Source organism: Quercus suber, unplaced genomic scaffold, assembly GCF_002906115.3.
Source record: "Quercus suber isolate HL8 unplaced genomic scaffold, Cork oak 2.0 scaffold_118, whole genome shotgun sequence".
In the NCBI taxonomy this organism is placed as follows: Eukaryota; Viridiplantae; Streptophyta; class Magnoliopsida; order Fagales; family Fagaceae; genus Quercus; species Quercus suber.
In genome coordinates this window covers 229,723-251,729 of record NW_027069583.1, presented here as the reverse complement: position 1 = coordinate 251,729, position 22,007 = coordinate 229,723, and the positions used below count along the sequence as shown (strand labels likewise).

The 22,007-nt window shown below is 35.5% G+C and overlaps 2 protein-coding genes across 2 annotated transcripts; one reads left to right on the top strand and one right to left on the bottom strand.

Annotated features, from left to right (window-relative positions):
* Positions 1-383: 383 nt before the first annotated feature.
* On the top strand, positions 384-13,591 carry LOC112031033 (probable amino-acid acetyltransferase NAGS1, chloroplastic). Its single transcript, XM_065775721.1, is given in 10 exon segments — positions 384-1,126; positions 2,065-2,152; positions 2,904-3,112; positions 3,275-3,426; positions 3,785-4,254; positions 4,747-4,768; positions 6,251-6,410; positions 6,566-6,725; positions 12,472-12,544; positions 13,126-13,591. Coding segments are annotated over 10 exon segments (1,842 nt in total). The 5' UTR covers positions 384-769; the 3' UTR covers positions 13,277-13,591.
* Positions 11,396-20,893, bottom strand: LOC112031038 (NADH dehydrogenase [ubiquinone] iron-sulfur protein 4, mitochondrial). The gene is made up of 5 exons (XM_024063717.2): positions 20,639-20,893; positions 20,152-20,240; positions 19,314-19,443; positions 18,558-18,587; positions 11,396-11,766 (listed from the first exon to the last, which is right to left on the bottom strand). Exons 1-5 carry the CDS (start codon positions 20,798-20,800, stop codon positions 11,689-11,691), a joined length of 489 nt encoding a protein of 162 aa, XP_023919485.2. The 5' UTR covers positions 20,801-20,893; the 3' UTR covers positions 11,396-11,688.
* Between the last annotated feature and the right edge of the window lie 1,114 nt (positions 20,894-22,007).

Sequence of the window (22,007 nt, the reverse complement as noted above, 5' to 3'; positions counted from 1 at the left end):
CCGCTCCTGCAACTACGTTGTTGAAAAAAAAATTAAATACAAAATAAATATTGTCTGTATAAATTTACACGATTATTTTAATAATTAGGTATTTTTATATAATTTTACATAGTTTGGTGGGAATGAAATTTGGACTTGATCAACAAAAAATGTGTTAGCACTATGTGAAAAAGTAAAGAAAATTGACATGAAAGGAAAGAGAAGAAAAGAAAAAGATGACTAAAAAAAAGAGAGAGAGCAACGTTAATTATGATTTATGGACATTCGGTTTGGGTCCACTTTGAACAGTAGTATTTTTGGTAGGAAAGTTAAGGTAGCCCCGTATTGCTAAGCTTCAGCTGAGCTGTCTGAATTGAAAGCCCAACCCTTTTATTCTTAACATGGACAATGCGGACTCAAGACAGCATACCAACTAAAAGGACTCAAACATGGACGATGCCAAAACAAAAACAACACCAAACTGGTCTGGGCCTTGTACTATTGTCGCTTCGCTAGCCTCTAACTTTCGAGGCTGAGAGTTGAAACAGTTGTAGGCAACTGGGAAAATCCGAACTCAACCAAACAAAAAGGTTTGGCGGCGGCGGCGGCTTAGACAAACCTCTTTTCTGATTCACTCTGGGTCCCACCGCCACAACTAATCACTATTACCAACCAACCAACCAGTCAGCCATGGCGTTCTCTCTTTGCCACACTTCTTTCTCAGCCTACTACGTGCCCTGAGCTTTCCTCTCTCTCTCTCTCTCTCATCGAAGCAGAACTTGTTGTTTCAATGGCAGCTTCGATTTCGAGCTGTTACAGTCCAATCCAAAACCTTCCCATTTCGAAAAGCAGGCTTCTTTGGTGTCCTCCTTCCCGTAGCTTCCATTTCAGGACAGAAAGAAGCGAACTTTTGAGACCGTTGACGCTAGCGGGAGTGAAGGGCAAGAAGGGAATTTCGACGAGGTGCAATGTGCTTGGCGGGCCAGAGTGGGAGACAGAAGAGAGCTATGATTCGAGGGAGGACGAGCAGTTCGTGCGGTGGTTTCGGGAGGCGTGGCCGTACCTGTGGGCCCACAGGGGTGCCACTTTCGTTGTCATCATTTCCGGTGAAATTGTCGACAGCCCTTTCTTGAATCCCATTCTCAAGGCACGTCCTCTATTTTCTATAAACTATTTGTTTGGTTAGTGAGAAAATGCAAGAGAAGAATAATTCTAGTATGATTGTTAGCTTTTGTTCCCTAATTAGCAAATTCAAATTAAGCTATACTTGAACTTTATTGGGTCTTTTGAGAATTGCAATTACAATAAGCATTCTGCATTTGAGTGTTTTTTTGGAAAGTAGCAGTCTCTATATGATTAGGTTGTAAAACTTTAAGAGAGAGTGAAAAGTACATGTGTATAGTATCTCTTTTTCTTAGTATCATTGTGTATAGTATCCAAGCAAGGACTAGGAAGTAGGAACTAGTTACACAGATAGACAAATGCATTGTCTCTGTGGAAGTAAATATGTGGCTGAGCTTCCTGAAGGGTCTCCACAAATTTCTTATCTTCCTCCTGGAAGTGTGTAATTTTCAACACAATGTTTCTCACTACCCTCCCACCTGTATCCTTTCACCCCCAAAATTCTTAGTTTTATATTTCCCATTCCCAACTGTAGACAAGCCAAAGAAAGCCGTTCAGTTCTGGGGCTCAAATCAGAAATGGAGAGCCTGGCCTTAAAGTGACAGGTAGACCTGGTTTCTCCATGTTCTTGATATCTCGATAGTTACAATAGGGGAGGGGGGATTTGGAGGTGTCAGTTGAGCTACAAGGCTTTTGGCCTGGCTCCTTCATGTTCTTGCTGGAAAACTCATTAACCTGTCAGCTAGAAAACACTGAGAAGCCCTCCCACGCTTATGTTGGATTTGATTTTGCATCTCTGCTACAATGCTTGAAGACTTTTCAAGCTAAAAGTATGATTCTTTGGTTGCCATAACGAGTTTATGTCTGTGTACACCTAATATGTTGCCCTTCCAAGCTATGTTTATTAACATGATTAGTTGTCTCTGGGTTCACATTTTTATAGCGCAAATATATCTTATGCAGGATATTGCTTTTCTTCATCATCTCGGGATAAGATTTGTGATTGTTCCAGGGACCCATGTGCAGATTGACAAGCTTTTGGAAGAGAGAGGTCAGCGAGGACCTAGTTGCTTTTGAGCCTTTATGTATCTTATTGTACATGTGCAATTTTGAGCCTAAGGGTCAAAATTTTAAATTGAATGATATCATTCTGTCTTTCTGTTAATCCATTTTCCCATAAAGCCAGTTTATTAAAATAATATATTATCCTTCATGTTCTTGCTGGAAAACTCATTAACCTGTCAGCTAGAAAACACTGAGAAGCCCTCCCACGCTTATGTTGGATTTGATTTTGCATCTCTGCTACAATGCTTGAAGACTTTTCAAGCTAAAAGTATGATTCTTTGGTTGCCATAACGAGTTTATGTCTGCGTACACCTAATATGTTGCCCTTCCAAGCTATGTTTATTAACATGATTAGTTGTCTCTGGGTTCACATTTTTATAGCGCAAATATATCTTATGCAGGATATTGCTTTTCTTCATCATCTCGGGATAAGATTTGTGATTGTTCCAGGGACCCATGTGCAGATTGACAAGCTTTTGGAAGAGAGAGGTCAGCGAGGACCTAGTTGCTTTTGAGCCTTTATGTATCTTATTGTACATGTGCAATTTTGAGCCTAAGGGTCAAAATTTTAAATTGAATGATATCATTCTGTCTTTCTGTTAATCCATTTTCCCATAAAGCCAGTTTATTAAAATAATATATTCTTTACCTGCTTCTGATTTTTGTTTGTTTATTTTTTTTTCCCCTGTTAGATGAAATGCTTAGATAGAACTTGAGCAGGTGTGTAATTCTTGCAGGAACCGAGGCCAAGTATCTTGGTCAATACAGGATAACTGACAAAGAAGCGCTAGCGGCTGCAATGGAAGCAGCGGGGGGGATTCGTATGATGCTTGAGGCAAAACTTTCTCCTGGGCCCTCCATATGTGACATTCGTCGACATGGTGAGAGTAGTCGTTGGCATGAAGTTGGTGTTAGTGTTGCCAGTGGCAACTTTCTTGCAGCCAAGGTAAGGATATATACTCTCTATGCTATGTCTTCAGAGACCCACATCCGATTCCTTTTCTTTTAAAGAATTGGTGGCCTTTCTGAGCTTCTTTTTTGGGTTGTGGGTTTTCTGTCATTGCTACTATATGCTTGTTGGTCTGAGGCTCATTAAATTCATTTACAGAGAAGAGGAGTTGTAAATGGTGTTGATTATGGGGCAACAGGTGAAGTTAAGAAAGTCGATGTTTCTCGCATGCGTGAGAGGCTCGATGCTGGTTGTATAGTTATATTAAGCAACTTGGGCTATTCCAGCTCTGGAGAAGTTTTAAATTGCAAGTAAGCTACATAGCTTTTGATAGGTATCGTTGATTATTTCTATTTCTTATCTGTGTTGTTGTATGCTTTTCTTCTACCTGATTCTGGAACATATGAATCTTCGTTTCGTTTTCAATTTTATTTGGTTAGGGCCTAGGGGTGTTGTCTTGGTAGTTTTGTAATCTTTGTTTGTTTTGGTAGCAAGAATTTGGTTATGTTTATCTCCTTCTTCCCTTGCATGTAAATTATAATGTACCTGAGCCTCATTAACCAGTGTCATCTGATAAGTTGACTGAAGGGTTATCTCCCACCAAAAAAAAGAAGATTAAGAAAAGTTTGTTTATTGATAACAAATTCTTTATGCTTTTATAAATTTCAGCACATATGAAGTCGCAACGGCTTGTGCATTAGCTATTGGAGCAGACAAGCTTATTTGCATCATAGATGGTCCAATTCTGAATGAAAGTGGGCACCTTATGCGCTTCTTGTCTCTTCAAGAAGCAGATATGTTGATCCGTAAACGGGCTCAACAAAGTGAGATAGCTGCTAACTATGTGAAAGCTGTTGGAGTCAATGATTTCACTTCTCCTGGACTCAATAATTCTAATGGGGCTGTCCCTTCTCCGCAGAATGGGAAGTTTTTTAGTGAAAGGCATAATCCAACCTTTCATAATGGTGTTGGTTTTGACAATGGGAATGGACTTTGGACTGGTGAGCAAGGTTTTGCTATTGGAGGTCATGAGCGGCAAAGTCGATTAAATGGTTACCTCTCAGAATTGGCTGCTGCAGCTTTTGTTTGCCGGGTAAGTCCATGATAGACACATTTTCTTTGCATCAACATCAGTAGTGGTGGATGTTTCCTAAATGCTGATGCCCTTATATTTTGTCATTTTTTTGGGAATTTGTTAGAAAATTTTACTGCAGTTAGTCTCTTTAACCATAATGAGCACAGAATCTGAGTAGTAACACATACCTGCCCTTTATATAGGTTATTCTTATTAAAAATAATAATAATAATAAATAAATAATTTAAAAAAAAAAAAAAGAGCGAATGAAATTGCCAATGAGTTGCTCAACTGGCAGTGGCACTTCCTCCTTCCTTAATAATAGGATGGAGAGTGAAGTTGTTCACTGGGTGCATGTGAAACTTTCCAATAAAAGAAATCAAAATTGATCTTTTTTTCTGTACACTGCTGATATGTGGATACTACATATAATTTTCAAAAGGTCCTTAGTCAAATTTTATTTACTTATGTATTTTCCCTGCCTGCTGGGATGAGAGGGGGGGGGGGGGGGGGGGTTATTGTGATTTGGCTTTGCACATCAACTTATGAGCTTTAGTAGTTTCCTTATCCTTGGTTAAGTAATTTTTAGGCTTATAACTTTCCTCACAAGAAGCCCAAGTGGGTTTTGTACCTTTCCTTGCAGACCTGTTGCATTTATTCTTTTCCTTTTTCCTTTGAGCCAATTACCCTTTGAAAGGTCGGTCATTAAACTTTGCTAATAAGTGAGCCTGGCTAACCTGTTTTGCTAACTTGCCCTTTCTTTTCTCGGTCTTTTACCCAACTGCTCCAGTTTTCTTCAATGTAAGAAATCATTTGATGATTAGCCCGTATTAAGTTCTGATCATAAGGAACAGACCCCTTAAAAATAGAATTGGTGGTAAAGGTTTGCTGAGAATTATTCTAAAGTGATAGGTGGTTAGTGGGAGTGCGGAACTTTTATTATCAGAACTTATCTGGTTGACTTTCCTTTATGGTAAGAGCTTACCTCATATCATGTTTTGGTAACTTGTTTGGGTACAAAACAAGAAAAACAAGGTACTTTGGTGAAAACTGAAATTTGAAAATGCCCGTTCTCACTTTGTTTCATTCTTCTATTTATTGTCACTTGAATGAAGACACCCAATTGACCCCAAGAGCTATCTCACCTTTTGCTCTAATAAAGATGTGAAGAAATCTTCAATGTCCTCAAAAAATATTTTATCATCAGTTGAGATGTTACAATATCTACAAAAAAAAAAAAAAAAATCAGTTGAGATGTTCCAACTTTATTTTTCAGTCAGAACCTCCTCATAGTTATCCCATTTCAATTGCTTATATTATTTGTTAGCTACGTGAAGCTTAATGGTTTTACAGTTTTCATTCTCAAGTTTAGCTCTTCAAGACAGTATAGCGCTAAGCAGTTTTAGTGTCATCTCATGATTCCTACTCAAATGACCTATGAGTAAAATAAATTTAANGAAGAGGGAAGAGGAAGAGCAGGAGGTATTTTCCTCATGCTTCCTTATTCTTCTATTTCTGTTAATACTAAATGTTAGAATAATTTGATCTTTCTCTAATAAAGATGTGAAGAAATCTTCAATGTCCTCAAAAAATATTTTATCATCAGTTGAGATGTTACAATATCTACAAAAAAAAAAAAAAAAATCAGTTGAGATGTTCCAACTTTATTTTTCAGTCAGAACCTCCTCATAGTTATCCCATTTCAATTGCTTATATTATTTGTTAGCTACGTGAAGCTTAATGGTTTTACAGTTTTCATTCTCAAGTTTAGCTCTTCAAGACAGTATAGCGCTAAGCAGTTTTAGTGTCATCTCATGATTCCTACTCAAATGACCTATGAGTAAAATAAATTTAAGAAATAAGGAAGATTGAATCTATTTGCAACAAACTAATCAAAATAGTTATGGAAGATAGATTGTTTGAAAATTACATTTACCTTGAAGTGATCCCTTGTTCAGAAGTTGTACTTGAAATGGCATGGAATCTGCCACCAAATCTATGCAGTTGACATTTGATTGTAAGAATCATGCGGTCATGATGCTGATCTATACTTCATCAAGCTGTTCTTCCTCCCATTCACTAACTTGTGCATTAAATTCTATTCTTAGTGACATGTATGAAGGAACCCGGATGGCTATGGTCAAAGATCTCTCTGGAATAAGACAAATCTTACTACCCTTGGAAGAAGCTGGAACATTGGTTCGCCGGACTGATGAAGAGGTTTGCACCCTTGCCCTTTCATATTTTTGTTCAACAGGTCTGGATATTATTTTGCAGATGTTCTTACAAATGTTAAAACTCAAAACAGACTAAATGTTTGGTAGTTTTACTTAAACTGGAATTATTTATTTGTTTCACATATTTTGTGTTAATAGCTTCTTGAAGCATTGGATTCATTCATCGTTGTTGAAAGAGAAGGTCAGATCATTGCTTGTGCTGCTCTTTTTCCTTTCTTTGAGGAGAAGTGTGGAGAGGTTGCTGCCATTGCAGTTTCTCCCGATTGTCGTGGACAAGGACAGGGTGACAAATTACTTGGTATGATTTTAAGTATTCCCTTCTTACAGTACTTCTGGAACATCTAGATATGTATCCATAGAGTGAAACGTATTAAAGTTTAGGAGGATTTGTGGACAAGGAATTTAGAGTTGTTGAGAAAGGGTTACGGGTTGTAGGAATTAAAAGATGGTTTGATGAGTTATTTGATGGCTATTTGGTAGAAGAAAGTATGTTGGCTTCTAGGGTTTTGATAGGTAAAAGAAAGGGGTTGATTTGGGGTTTTTTAAGGAAGAAGAAAAAAGAGAAGGTTTAATGATGTTCAAGGGCTGTATAAACAGTACCCGTGAACACTAACTGAGAGAAAGAAAAGAAGAAGAGAAAATGGAGGAAGAAAAACCTTAAGGCCAAGGTGGCCCAATACTCAATAATTTTATTAATCAACTGTCCACCTCCTTTAAATACATTGAGCATAAATATATATATATATATATATAAAGACTCTTCCTTGTACTAATAGTAAACTAAAACCTAATAAATTTACTAAGTTGGACCCAAATAAAATAAAATCTAAGATACTTTGGATCTCCTAGAAGATTCAAGACTCAGCTAAATTACCAAAATACTCTTAATTCTCAAGAATTATTGAAATTACAGGTTTGCCCCTGAATATTAAATTGACTGAACTAATAAAATAAAAACCCAAATAAAAAATTTTTTTAACCTTAAAAGACTCGTGCTTAGACCTTTATAACCGCATGACTTTTACTTAAATTGGATTTCACAAGTGGACCCCATAAAATAATTCTTCAATAGGCGAATTTGCAAAGTTATAGCAAATTAATCTTCCATGGCTGGGTCACAAGTAGTAATAAAAATGACTTATTAGAAACATTCTTTTTAGAAACCCTTTGGAAGCTTCAGTATATCATAAACATGAGGTGATAATTTGCTCCAAACTAATGTTGTTGGAGATTGACATATAGAGGGGAAAAAATTACTGTAATTGTTCACATGAACTGCTTCTGCCCAATTATATGTCATGTCTAAAGTAGTTTAGCTTCTTTCAGATGCTGCAGTCACATCTCACATCTCACAGAGAATATAGAATATAGAATACATTATATACTTTGTTTCTTGCACTTGATCATGAATTCATAAAACTCTACACAAGTTTCAAGTTGAACTCCAGAAAAAAAAAAAAATATATATATATATATATAAGAAAATTATATAACTTGGCTCATTTAAAACCTTGCAAAATGCTAGTCAGACTTTTGTTTTGGCAAACTTAAAGAGTTTATTTGGCATCAACTTCAGCTTTTAACTTCTAGTTATGTATATCTTTTTAAAACTTTACTTTTTCTTACTTTTTATCACTTTTTCAATTTTTTTCAAGGTATAAATACACTTTAACACATTTTTAGCAAAAAGCTAAATATGTTGTTTCCAAATGGAGCTATTGACCAACTTATTATAGGTTTGTGCTTTACCATGGCATATTTCACCTACCTCGTGGATGTAGTTGGAAGCCTTGGCTACTAGCCTAGAGTGGGTATTGGCCTATTTGGTCTTTAATCATCTTCAACAGATTTTGTATTCAGTGTGAATATCTTCTAGGCTAACCCGGAAAAATAAGAACCCAAAGCCGAAGGATCCTTCAATTCAAGACACCAACAGCATCGTGCCACATCACCTCTCCAAAAATGAAGGGTTACGTATCATTAGGGCCAGTGGCCGAAGGCATTTTTGATGATGAGCAAGGTACCTCAAAGTTGAGTTAAATATACTTCTGGAAACCATTTGCTCCATACCTGATATTTATTATTGAGCACCTAACCTTTTAAACAGATTATCGATAGGATAGCAGTTTCAGAAACACATGGCATCAGCTCCTCCAATGCAAAATTGCAAAGCAAGGTTTGTAAACCAAAGCATGAACAACTTAACGTCAAACAGATGGTCATTAAAAAAAGGGTGTTTTTACATGTAATGTCATTTAATTAGAGATGATATTTGTCTCTCAAAAAAAGATCATTAAAGATTATCTCAATTCAAAAATATAAACTCGGGCATAATACTATTATTATTATCACTACACTTTGAGCATGATGTGTTTGTGAGTTTTGGTAGCGGAGAATCTTGCGTTGGTTGTGGGTCTTGCACCGGTGGGTATTTGTTGCATGGGTCTAACTGTCCAGGTCTTGGTTCGTTTGTGACTAAACTTTGTAACAAGTCCAACCACTTTTGCACTTCTCAACAAATCACATCGAATAATCTTTATGTCAAATCATTTAGATTTTTCCCATCTTTATATTGGTTATAGAGCCAAAGCTAGCTTTTAGAGTTTCAAATTATTATGAACTTACCAATTTGTAAATAGGTCTATATAATATCAAATTATTATTTATATGTTATTAATAATATAAACCTTCTATTTGTAATAAAAATTCATAAATTGGTAAAGGAGTAAAAAATTTTAGTCATAGTTTTACCATTTGTTGAAACCCACTTTTGATAATACGGACCCAAAGGGCCAGTGGCAAAAACTCCCAAACCAAACCAAGAAAAAGACAGAAGAAATTAGAGGACAGAGCAAATCAATAGGGCCATGCCCCTAAGGCCCAGGAAGTGAATAAGTGTGGCCCAAGCAGGAGGAATATTTATTGACCCACTACGGGATATGGGCAACGTGGAAGAATTAGCCATGGTGAGATGGCCCTCTCCAAGAAATAAGAAACGGGCCTTGAATGGGCAAAAGAAGAATTAAAGGAAAACAATAAGGGAGAGACCTGGAAAGGCCCACTGGCAACAAGACAAGGTGAGGCAAGCCCAACAAACTTACACCATTCTCTATAAAGGGGCAAACGCAAATGGAAAGAAAAAATAAAAGGGACAAAAAAAAAAATTCAAATAACAACAACAAAAACCGCGTGGAAAAGGAAGAAAACAAGGCCTGAAGAGAAAAGGCAAAAATGTAATGGCCAAAGCACCACCAACTTGTACCCAGTCAATGTAAGAAAGGTGGATCCATGGCTAAAGGAATTATAGAGAGTGTAGCTTGGTGGAGGGAGAAAAAGAGTATATATCTTGTATCTTGCCAAGACCTCTTTTAGGAGGTGCTTTGCTAGGAAAGCATTTTTATCCAAAATAGGTAATAAACTGATTGGGAGCACTTGAGGCATGCTAGAAAGGTTAGTAGAAAGAGACCCAAGGTTTTACCATTCAAAGAGGAGAGAGAGGTACACAAGAAAATGAAATGGATGAGAGTTGTCATGCAATACGTAGTGGAAGAAAGAGAAAACGTTGTACATTCTTAGAGGTAGTGGAGGTTGAACCCCATACAACCAGAAGGGTAGTGGGCACCTCTAAAGAGTGATTGCAGCGGACAAAATGGTTGGTGAGCAATGAGGGTAAAGGAGAGAAATCACACAAGCTTGATTTGGTGTATAAATAGGAACAATTTCCATAAGAGGAAGGGGGGGTAGTGACTTAGGCAATCTAAACAAAGAGTTGAAAATGAAAGAAGAGAGAAAAGAGAAAGAGTGAAGTACGACTTAATAAAATAGAAGGGTGTAAACGGTAAAAACAGCATGCATTTATAGACAAATCTTTTCTTTCCCTCGCGTAACAAACCCACTCTTTTTAATTTCATTGAATGAAAAGTAGCTATCCTAACCCTTTCTCCAAAATGTACAACTTTATGGCCTAATCTTGTAATAAGATTGAATAAGTTGGGGTTTGGGCTCTCTTGTCTTGTGCACAGACTGACTCTGAGTAGATCCTGTGGAGATAATGAGCCAAGCCCAACTCTCCTACCCACTGCAGAAAGCCTTAACCCAAAAACATGAAAGGCCCCTACACTATGTAAGTGTAATCAAGTAGCTTGTGACTAAACTCAAGCTTGTTAAACATGTTATGAACTAAGCCTAAATTTGTAATCTTGTTTAGTAATGAGTTCAAGCTTGAATTGTGTTCAACATAGAACTAAATAAATAAATCTAAACTTTTAATATTCGACTCAATTTGGCTTGGCTCATTTAAAACCTTGCAAAATGCAAGTCAGACTTTTGTTTTGGCAAACTTAAGAGTTTATTTGGCATCAACTTCAGCTTTTAACTTCCAGTTATGTATAGCTTTTTAAAACTTTACTTTTTCTCACTTTTTATCACTTTTTCAATTTTTTTCAAGGTATAAATATACTTTAACACATTTTTAGCAAAAAGCTAAATATGTTGTTTCCAAATGGAGCTATTGACCAACTTATTATAGGTTTGTGCTTTACCATGGCATATTTCACCTACCTCGTGGATGTAGTTGGAAGCCTTGGCTACTGGCCTAGAGTGGGTATTGGCCTATTTGGTCTCTAATCATCTTCAACAAATTTTGTATTCAGTGTGAATATCTTCTAGGCCAACCCGGAAAAATAAGAACCCAAAGCTGAAGGATCCTTCAATTCAAGACACCAGCAGCATCATGCCACATCACCTCTCCAAAAATGAAAGATTACGTATCATTAGGCCAGTGGCCGAAGGCATTTTTGGTGATGAGCAAGGTACCTCAAAGTTGAGTTAAATATACTTCTGGAAACCATTTGCTCCATACCTAATATTTATTATTGAGCACCTAACCTTTTAAACAGATTATCGATAGGATAGCAGTTTCAGAAACACATGGCATCCGCTCCTCCAATGCAGAATTGCAAAGCAAGGTTTGTAAACCAAAGCATGAACAACTTAACGTCAAACAAAGGAATAGGAAACAAAGCTGGTGTAGTAATCCCTTTGAATACAAAGAAAGAGGACACAAGAGACAACTGTCCAATCAATTAATTGTACAGGGAATGCAACTTAAACTTGCTATGATTTTACAAAAAGAGTACAACCATAACTCCCATTTATTAAAATCAAGGAATTCATTCGGGATGAGTGACTTTCAAAGGAAAACTGAATGCCCCATTGCCTTATGATAGAACCAACAGAAAAGATCAGTGAGAGAAATAAAATCAGTTTTCCTCAGTTTTTTGGGGATCCTCAGTTTTCGGGGGACCCTTCCACTTGAAGTTTTCTGCATATGTTTTCACCTGCAACCAGAACAGAAAAGGGTTCTACAATAGTTAGGGCTGATATGGATATTTTGAACAAGCAGATGAAACAGTATTCTAAGGATGGCTATGATCATGTTATGTTTCTTAGGTCATGCGTTGATACAACAACACAAGACTAGCCACATGCTGACTAAAAACCATCTAAATCGTGAACTTANTATATATATAAGAAAATTATATAACTCAAGTTCTGCTTCCGTGTTAGTCTTATATTGCTTTTTGTTTCTACATTTTTTTATGTCTAATCTCCTAGAATCTTCTTCAACCTCTTTTTCTTGGTTTGAGAGGGACGCTTCAGGATCCGCTTGGTCCGTGAATCCTTTTCTATTTGATTTCTATTTTCTAATTTAAGATTTTTTTCATTCGATAATATAAAACTTTTTTTTTAATTTCCAGTGATGCTTTTATGTTTAATAACATTTTCGTTTACATTAAAAAAATAAAAAAATAAAAAAAGTAATTTGATTGGTATGACCTGTGGTTTAATCTTATATGTATTAAGTATCACAAATTCTAGGAAAAACCAAAGCTCTAGATTCGATATAGGATTGGTTCCAGGTTGGTTGTGGTTTCTGCGGGCTCTCCCCCACCTTTCTTTCTCTTTTCTAAAATACAAGCTTTGCTGTTTGTGATACTCTTTCTTTTCCTGCAATTATATAACTGAAGAATAAATACCTACAGATTACGTTGAGAGGAAGGCGACCTCCCTTGGATTGGAGATGCTTTTTCTGCTTACAACCCGAACTGCAGATTGGTATTTTTGCAACCACCTACTACTTTATGTTAATTCCATAAATGTATGCTAATTGTGTCAACTTGCAATGTGTTTGATAAAATTTATATAAAAAGCCTGTATGGTTAACGCTGCAGGAGTGTTTCTGCTCCTAAACTTGTAGGATACATATTCTTTCTACGCACAGATTTTTTGTCGTTAAGTTGATATCATTACATGTACTGGTCCAACTTTGGTTTGTCACTTGATGAATTTCATAATTCTAGGAAAAGCATTGTCATCACTCCTATGTTTTTCTTTTACCTGATTGACAATTCATAGATCTGTTGGTTTTAGTCTACTATGTTTATGGGAGTATGGTTTTAAGGGAGGGGATTATTTCCTATTATTACTATAATCTGTTTAAGATGCTTCTTAGGGAGAGCTCTGATTATTGATGGTTACAACTCCATTCCTTAGCATAGAATTGTGCATTTGATAGCCCAGGAAAAACACAATTGGAAGATGTCATGTTTACTGGTGTCCAGCCTGCCATGCAGAAACAACTCTGTTTAGTAAAATGCTTAATTTTAAAAATTGGATTTCCACCTTCTGTTTTACAGGTTTGTGAGGCGTGGTTTCTCTGAATGTTCATTTGAATCAATACCAGAGAAGAAGAGGAGAAAGATCAATCTATCACGTAAATCCAAGTATTATATGAAAAAGCTGGTACCTGATACAAGTGGAATTACTGTTGATAGGGCAGTCATTTGAAGTTGCAATACCACAGTTAGGAAAATTATCTTAATCTATATTAAGATCCGAAAGTATGTCCTAGATGTCTTTCACTTTGCTGCATCATATTTTTGGAGTGCAGTTTTGTTAGATTAGTCTGCCATCTTGTTAAGGCTTCAAAAATAGCTACTAGTATTGGATAATACCAGCGTATGGCTGCATTGGAGTTTTGGAGTCATGAGTCTTGTTGTATTTTAAGTGGTGCAAGATATCAGCTTGCTGATGCTTACTTCAAAGCTGGCAAATTTTTTAGATAATATATAGAAAAAGTTGGCTGTAACTGTCTTAATCAGTTATTGCATCCTTCTGAGATAGGATTACTTACAAGTTGGTTTTCTTTTGGATGGCACATAACAGTAAGATGCTTTGATAACACAAGAATAATGAATGATATGGTGATTCTCTCTAAAAATGTCTGCTTTATTGTTCATTTGGTAGAAGATTGGGTTGTTTTACTCTCTTGGTTGAAGATTGCTGTGTCACTAGTACTAGTGGGCTAAATTATGTATACATCTATTTAACAAAAAGGGTTTGACTTGTAAGGGTTTAGCTGTTCCAAAGTATAGTACGTTTGAATTGTGATTTTAACTCATGCATAAATAACTTCATGTTTGATGAACACCATTTGATGTGGAGCAAATGCTGGTAAATGAACCAAATTATTTATAAACATCTTAGTTAAACTCAGGAAAATACATTTTTTATGTTCATTTGTTAGGCTTTTTTTTTATCAAGCCGAGCTCAAATATTATATTATATTTATGAACAAGCCATGAATATGAACTTAATTTTAACTATATATAATATTATTATTTTTATATGTAAACTTATCCAAAAATATATTTATATAGACTTATTCACTATATCAACAGGACACAAATGCTTTAGATATTAGAGAACTCAAATTGTCAATAAACTAGTGTGTAAACTAAACTATCACCATTTGGGTTTAATATGTAGAAAATTCGCAAATTGTGGAGATCAGAGAAATTTGAAAAGTAGACATAACATAAATTCTCCTCATTAGATTGATTCATAGCCAAATAATTAATTAATTCTTTTTATCCCAATGTAAAATTTAAAACAAATGGTCATTAAAAAAGGGTGTTTTTACATATAATGTCATTTAATTAGAGATGATATTTGTCTCTCAAAAAAAGATCATCAAAGATTATCTCAATTCCAAAATATAAACTTGGGCATAATACTATTATTATTATCACTACAACTTTGAGCATGATGTGTTTGTGAGTTTTGGTAGCGGAGAATTTTGCGTTGGTTGTGGGTCTTGCACCGGTGGGTATTTGTTGCATGGGTCTAACTGTCTAGGTCTTGGTTCGTTTGTGACTAAACTTGGTAACAAGTCCAACCACTTTTGCCCTTCTCAACAAATTACATCGAATAATCTTTATGTCAAATCATTTAGATTTTTGCCCAGCTCTACTGAAGTTAGCTTTTAGAGTTTCGAATTATTATGAACTTACTAATTTGTAAATAGGTCTATATAATATCAAATTGTTATTTATATGTTATTAATAATATAAAACTTCTATTTGTAATAAAAATTCATAAATTGGTTAAGGAGTAAAAAATTTTAGTCATAGTTTTACCATTTGTTGAAACCCACTTTTGATAATACGGACCCAAAGCGCCAGTGGCAAAAACTCCCAAACCAAACCAAGAAAAAGACAAAAGAAATTAGAGGATAGAAGCAAATCAATAGGGCCATGCCCCTAAGGCCCAGGAAGTGAATAAGTGTGGCCCAAGCAAGAGGAATATTTATCGACCCACTACGTGATATGGGCAACGTGGAAGAATTAGCCATGGTGAGATGACCCTCTCCAAGAAATAAGAACGGGCCTTGAATGGGCAAAAGAAGAATTAATGGACAACAATAGGGAGAGACCTGGAAAGTCCCATTGGCAGCAAGACAAGGTGAGGCAAGCCCAACAAACTTACACCATTCTCTACAAAGGGGCAAACGCAAATGGAAAGACAAAATAAAAGGGACAAAAAAAAAAAAAATTCAAATAACAACAACAAAAACTGCGTGGAAAAGGAAAAAACAAGGCCTGAAGAGAAAAGGCAAAAATGTAATAGCCAAAGCACCACCAACTTGTACCCAATCAATGTAAGAAAGGTGGATCCATGGCTAAAGAAATTATAGAGAGTGTAGCTTGGTGGAGGGAGAAAAAGAGTATATATCTTGTATCTTGCCAAGACCTCTTTTAGGAGGTGCTTTGCTAGGAAAGCATTTTTATCCAAAATAGGTAGTAAACCGATTGGGAGCACTTGAGGCATGCTAGAGAGGTTAGTAGAAAGAGACCCAAGGTTTTACCATTCAAAGAGGAGAGAGAGGTACACAAGAAAATGAAATGGATGAGAGTTGTCATGGGATACGTAGTGGAAGAAAGAGAAAACGTTGTACATGCTTAGAGGTAGTGGAGGTTGAACCCCATACAACCAGAAGGGTAGTGGGCACCTCTAAAGAGTGATTGCAGCGGACAAAATGGTTGGTGAGCAATGAGGGTAAAAGAGAGAAATCACACAAGCTTGATTTGGTGTATAAATAGGAACAATATCCATAAGAGGAAGGGGGGGTAGTGACTTAGGCAATCTAAACAAAGAGTTGAAAATGAAAGAAGAGTGAAGTACGACTTAATAAAATAGAAGGGTGTAAACGGTAAAAACAGCATGCATTTATAGACAAATCTTTTCTTTCCCTCACGTAACAAACCCACTCTTTTTAATTTCATTGAATGAAAAGTAGCTATCCTAACCCTTCCTCCAAAATGTACAACTTTATGGCCTAATCTTGTAATAAGATTGAATAAGTTAGGGTTTGGGCTCTCTTGTCTTGTGCACAGACTGACTCTAAGTAGATCCTGTGGAGATAATGAGCCAAGCCCAACTCTCCTACCCACTGCAGAAAGCCTTAACCCAAAAACATGAAAGGCCCCTACACTATGTAAGTGTAATCAAGTAGCTTGTGAATAAACTCAAGCTTGTTAAACATGTTATGAACTAAGCCTAAATTTGTAATCTTGTTTAGTAATGAGTTCAAGCTTGAATTGTGTTCAACATAGAACTAAATAAATAAATCTAAACTTTTAATATTCGACTCAATTTGGCTTGGCTCATTTAAAACCTTGCAAAATGCTAGTCAGACTTTTGTTTTGGCAAACTTAAGAGTTTATTTGGCATCAACTTCAGCTTTTAACTTCTAGTTATGTATATCTTTTTAAAACTTTACTTTTTCTTACTTTTTATCACTTTTTCAATTTTTTTCAAGGTATAAATACACTTTAACACATTTTTAGCAAAAAGCTAAATATGTTGTTTCCAAATGGAGCTATTGACCAACTTATTATAGGTTTGTGCTTTACCATGGCATATTTCACCTACCTCGTGGATGTAGTTGGAAGCCTTGGCTACTAGCCTAGAGTGGGTATTGGCCTATTTGGTCTTTAATCATCTTCAACAGATTTTGTATTCAGTGTGAATATCTTCTAGGCTAACCCGGAAAAATAAGACCCAAAGCCTTACATGGCCACAATGAATCAATATTCCAGACAGTGGTGCTTAATAACCCAGAAACCTGACCTAAAGGGTCGTGGATGGGTTTGAACAAGTAGAAAGAAATTTAGTATTCAGGCAGGTGTCGAGTGTGAGAAAAACCCACCCAACAAACCCAACCCGTCCAAATTTAATACTTCTGATTTATTTTTTAAAATTGGCTGCTTCTTATTGGCTCCTTGGATTATATTATCAACTATTGGCCAATCACATTTTTCTCCCTTGATTATTCAAAAGAACTCTCTTTCTAAGTTTCATTGCCACCATAGATTATATTATCAACTATTGGCTCCTTCCACTAGCGTTGCTGGAACTCATTTCAGCCACCTGAATCCATGTGGCTTCTCATTCAGTGTATCATCATCCTACTCAAAGTGAAGATGAGTGTATCATCCACAAAGAGAAGAGAAATGACTCACCTCTCAAATTTTTTGACAATTCAATAGTTGGAGGAGGGGGGATTTGAACCTTGGATGTCTCTATTGAAAACACCAAGAGGTGCCAATCAATTGAGCTACAAAACTCTTGACGACTCACCACTCAAATTGTCAACGGAAACTTCAGATACCCTCCTGACACCACACTTGTAATCATCCTACCCAAAGCTTCCATGACAATCACAAACAGCAATGGGAAAGTGGAATAATGGATCCCCCTGCTGGACACCTCTGCTACTAGCAAAAATACCAGTAGGTGTGCCATTCACCAAAATAAAGAATTTTACAGTAGAAATATAGCACCCCACCCACTTCATCCATCTTTCACCAAAACCACACCTTTGAACCACACACAGCAGAAAATCCCAATTTAAATGATTGCAAGTCTTCTCCACATCCAATTTACATGGCACCCTTGGTCTGCTAGATTTTAGATGACTATTCAAACATTCATTTGCTATCAAGACCAAATCAAGAATTTGTCGCCCTAGGAAGAAGGCATTCTACATATCAGACACCATCTCCTCTAATACCCCTTTCAATCGGTTTGCTAAAACCTTTGCCATTTATTTTTTGATGACATGGAACCTTACCAAGGAAAGGTCCTTTGGACCCACCCCTGGGGAGTAAACTCTAGATACACGACTCCGCTTGCTAGAACTGTGTATCAGGTAATCCATGGAAACTCCTCGTGGGGATTTGAATTTAGGATGTCTAAAGCTTATCCCAAGCCTCCCACCATTAGGCACCTTCGTCAAAATTTTATATATACTACTCACAAGGCTAATTGGCCTAAAATCCTTTACTTCAATAGCCCCCATTTTCTTTGGAATTAAAGTCACAAATGTTAAGGGCAGCATTCAAACTTTTTTCAAAAAGCACTTATCATAAAATTCAGAGAAGAACATTATAGTGTTATTACCACAAACTAGCAAGACTGGAAGAAGGCAATAGTAAACCCATCTGGACCCAATTCTTTTCTCTTAATTATTATAATTAACACATAAACACCCAATGCATCTTGAACCCAAAACCTCAACCTAATAACTCCATTTTCAAAAAAAAAAAAAAAATCAAGCATGTTCCCTATTCTTATCGCCAGCCAAAAAGTGTTATCTCAATGTCAAATCTAACAACTATTGTTGAGTCCCCCAGTCCAACAATAACCCTAAAGATATAAATTCAGCTATTCGTAGGATCATGAAAATAGCTAAAACTGTCAAAAGGAGAGTGGAAGAATCTCAAACCTTCAACAATGGTGTGTGGCGTTTCTTAACCTGCAGATGAATTCAGGAATTGTTGTCAATAGGATAAATGGGAACAAAAACTTGAGGTCAAAGAAAAAAATATGCATTCATCAAAGAACTATCAATGGGAGTTTTCAACCAATAATTTAAACAATTTGAAGGCAAAGTAGCAACAGTGAAACTACAAGCATTTTACGACAGAGAAATTAAACTGAAAAATAAAAATTCAGAACATATTGACACAAAAATTTAAAGTTTCAAAAAAAGAAAAGGTAATAGAACATAATGCCGTCAAATTTAAAGTTCCCAAACTGTAGAAAAGCATTATACAAGACAAGCAGACAGCAGATATAAAGCTACTAACAACACAAAATTGAGACAAGGGAACAACAAAAGGCACATTCACAACTCATATTTCATGTCCAATAACAATCATACATTGACTAGAACCCTCACAAACTTAAAGATGTGAACTACTGAACTTGCTTGTGCTAAAACACGCACCTAAACAAGAAACACTAATGTATAAGCATGTGCAATTGCAAAAATAGTTTAAAGCATACAAGAAAAAAATAGAATAATTTGGTTGTTTCATCAAAATAGTGAATAGGGGGCTAAAACTCATTTCTGAAAATGGGAGGAGGTTCCTGACATTCTCCCAAACCTTGAGGGAGGATAGTGTAATTTACCTAAAATAAAAATTATAAAAAAAATCCCTTGCAGTAGCAAATAATTAAAAAGGGAAATAACACATACCACATAATCCCAACCATGCCTTTCTGCAAATGACTTTGCAGCTTCTTCACTATCAAAACTCAATGCAGCATCACCAACATTGGCATATGGATCCCCAGTGGATGTCCAGCCCATCAATGGATTTTCCCACCTACAAACATATTAGTAGGAACATTAATCACACGATAAAGGTGATAAAATAATTATTCCAGTAATATTGAGCACTAAAATTCGTATAGAAGGACTTGATTGCATGCTCCTCGCAAAACATTTGAGGGCAGAAAACATTGTAACATGTGTTACCCATAAACCTGTGCTTGACTGTTAGTTTCCTGAATGTGTAAAGGATGTTCATTCCCCTTTGGTCCAAATTCAAGAAAGACATTGTACAGCAAAAGTGAAGCATTTTAGCTTTCTTGGTTATTCTGGTAATTCATTAAATTGCAAATAATTTAAGGAAGTATTCACAAAATAGAGAATAATCATTGACAATAAATCACTTGAATAAACTTCGGGATTTCACTTTTAATCATCAAATAGTTTAGTATAAATTTGAAAATTTCAGGAAAAGATTAATTTATAGTCTTACATAAATAGTTTGATATAGTTTAGCGATTATGCATATATCAGTAATATAGTCTAAGCACATGTAAGTGTCATTTCTAATAGATCGTTGAGGCTGCTCAGCAGAAAGCCTAGTACACAAGATTGCACGAAACAAACAGTATTTACCTACCTACGCATTACGAATCGAATTAGAACACATTCCTCCCACAAAAAAAAAAATCATTGAATTGAAAGAGAATTCAAATTTCTAGACAAAAATGACAACCCTTTATACAGATAAAAAAGAACATACTTCTGTGTCGACATAAAATTGATCTTCCACCTTCCAACTTTTCCTGATCCTTGTTGAGTCGCAGTTCTAGCAGGCGCGTAAATGACAACCTACAATGCACTTCAAATTATTGAAGAAAAAAAAAAGTACTTTTGAAAAGAAAACCTTAACCTATCAGTACTAAACCGCATTTCCAATCCGCCTAAATATAAACATTCCCAGCTCCCCTCAATTCCCAGAACACTAGCAAGTAAAATACCCAGCTCACAACTATCAAATTATCAACACACACACACACACACACAAAAACCAGCTCAATTTTCACGTTTACTTAGCAATAGTAATTCAATCTCAGCAAGAAAAAAAAAATATACCCAAATCCCAAGAAGTCAAATTTTCATTTCATCTATTAAAAATGAAAAATTGAAAGAATGTGATTCATCAGAAACTGAGTCAAAAAAAGATGAATCAAATTGAAACCCAAGAAAAAAAGAAAAGAAAGGTTTACTCTGCGACGAAGGTGTTCATCGGGGATTCCGGAGACGACGCCGATCTCACTAGGCTTTCTCTCGACCAGTGCGTCGGCGGAGAATGGTCTGGACCAATGGACTAGCGTGGTTCGGAGACCACGACCATGGCTCCAGATACTGCGTTGCAGAGAGTTCGCCATCAATCTATGCTATGAGTAGTTGCGTACAACAGCACCGTGAGTGCCCACAGTTTTTAGCTTTCGCATAAAATAAAAAGTGGAACTGAAAGTAAAGTAATAGTAATACTACTAGTAAGTAAAAGCTACCACCAAGCACTGTGTGAGTGTAACACTATAGTATACTTAGGCATATTTGCGGGTTGGCCCCTAATTTTTTTTTATTTATACAGGGAATATGCCCCTAGCCCTCATTTTCCTCATTTTTCAATAATAACACTTATTTTTTAGAATCACTTTTTCTAATAGATACCATGGGATTTTAATCAATAACTGTTTTTTATTATTAGATTTAAATACTAATTGATTTTGATGTAAATAGGAGTATAATGTGCATTATTGATTGGATGATTTTGCGATTATGTATGAATTTATGAAAGAAAATTTTAATTTTTGAGAGTTTATAAATTCTTAGTTTTTTATTTTAAGATTTTTTTTAGAATATAATTCTAAAAAATATCTAAATTCTCATGAAAATACAAGACCTCTAACTTAAGGTTCAAGTGAAAAACATAAAGTCTTGCATAAATTTAATTGTGATATTACCAATGATACAAAATGCTAAATTTCAAAATATCACTCTAGGAAAAAAAATTATGACTTAAGTTCATCTTTGAACAAATTATGTTTATGTTATATCAATGTATAATGGTTTATCATTTATTTATTTTTAATTATTACCAAACTATTAATTCTATATCTATTAAATGAATAAAATTGTTTTGAATAATTAAATTTTATACTTTTATCATGATTTTTAAAACTGGAATGGTCAAATAACCGAAAAATGATCTAATTCTATGTTTTTACCACCAGTTTCTAATGTCGAATCACCAATTTTATGGTTTTTATTAGACCGATTAAAGGTTTGAGTTCTGATTCAACCAGCCAATCTGATCCCCTTTTTAAAATCATAACTTATATATATTTTTTACCTAAAGTATGTCATACTTCCAAAATTTATATATATCCTAGTAGTAATAATAATGTTAATTCAATATTAATTCTTATAACTTTAAAAAATTTAAGAATTTAATTTTTTAGATATAGTACACAAGATTGCACGAAACAAACAGTATTTACCTACCTACGCATTACGAATCGAATTAGAACACATTCCTCCCACAAAAAAAAAAATCATTGAATTGAAAGAGAATTCAAATTTCTAGAC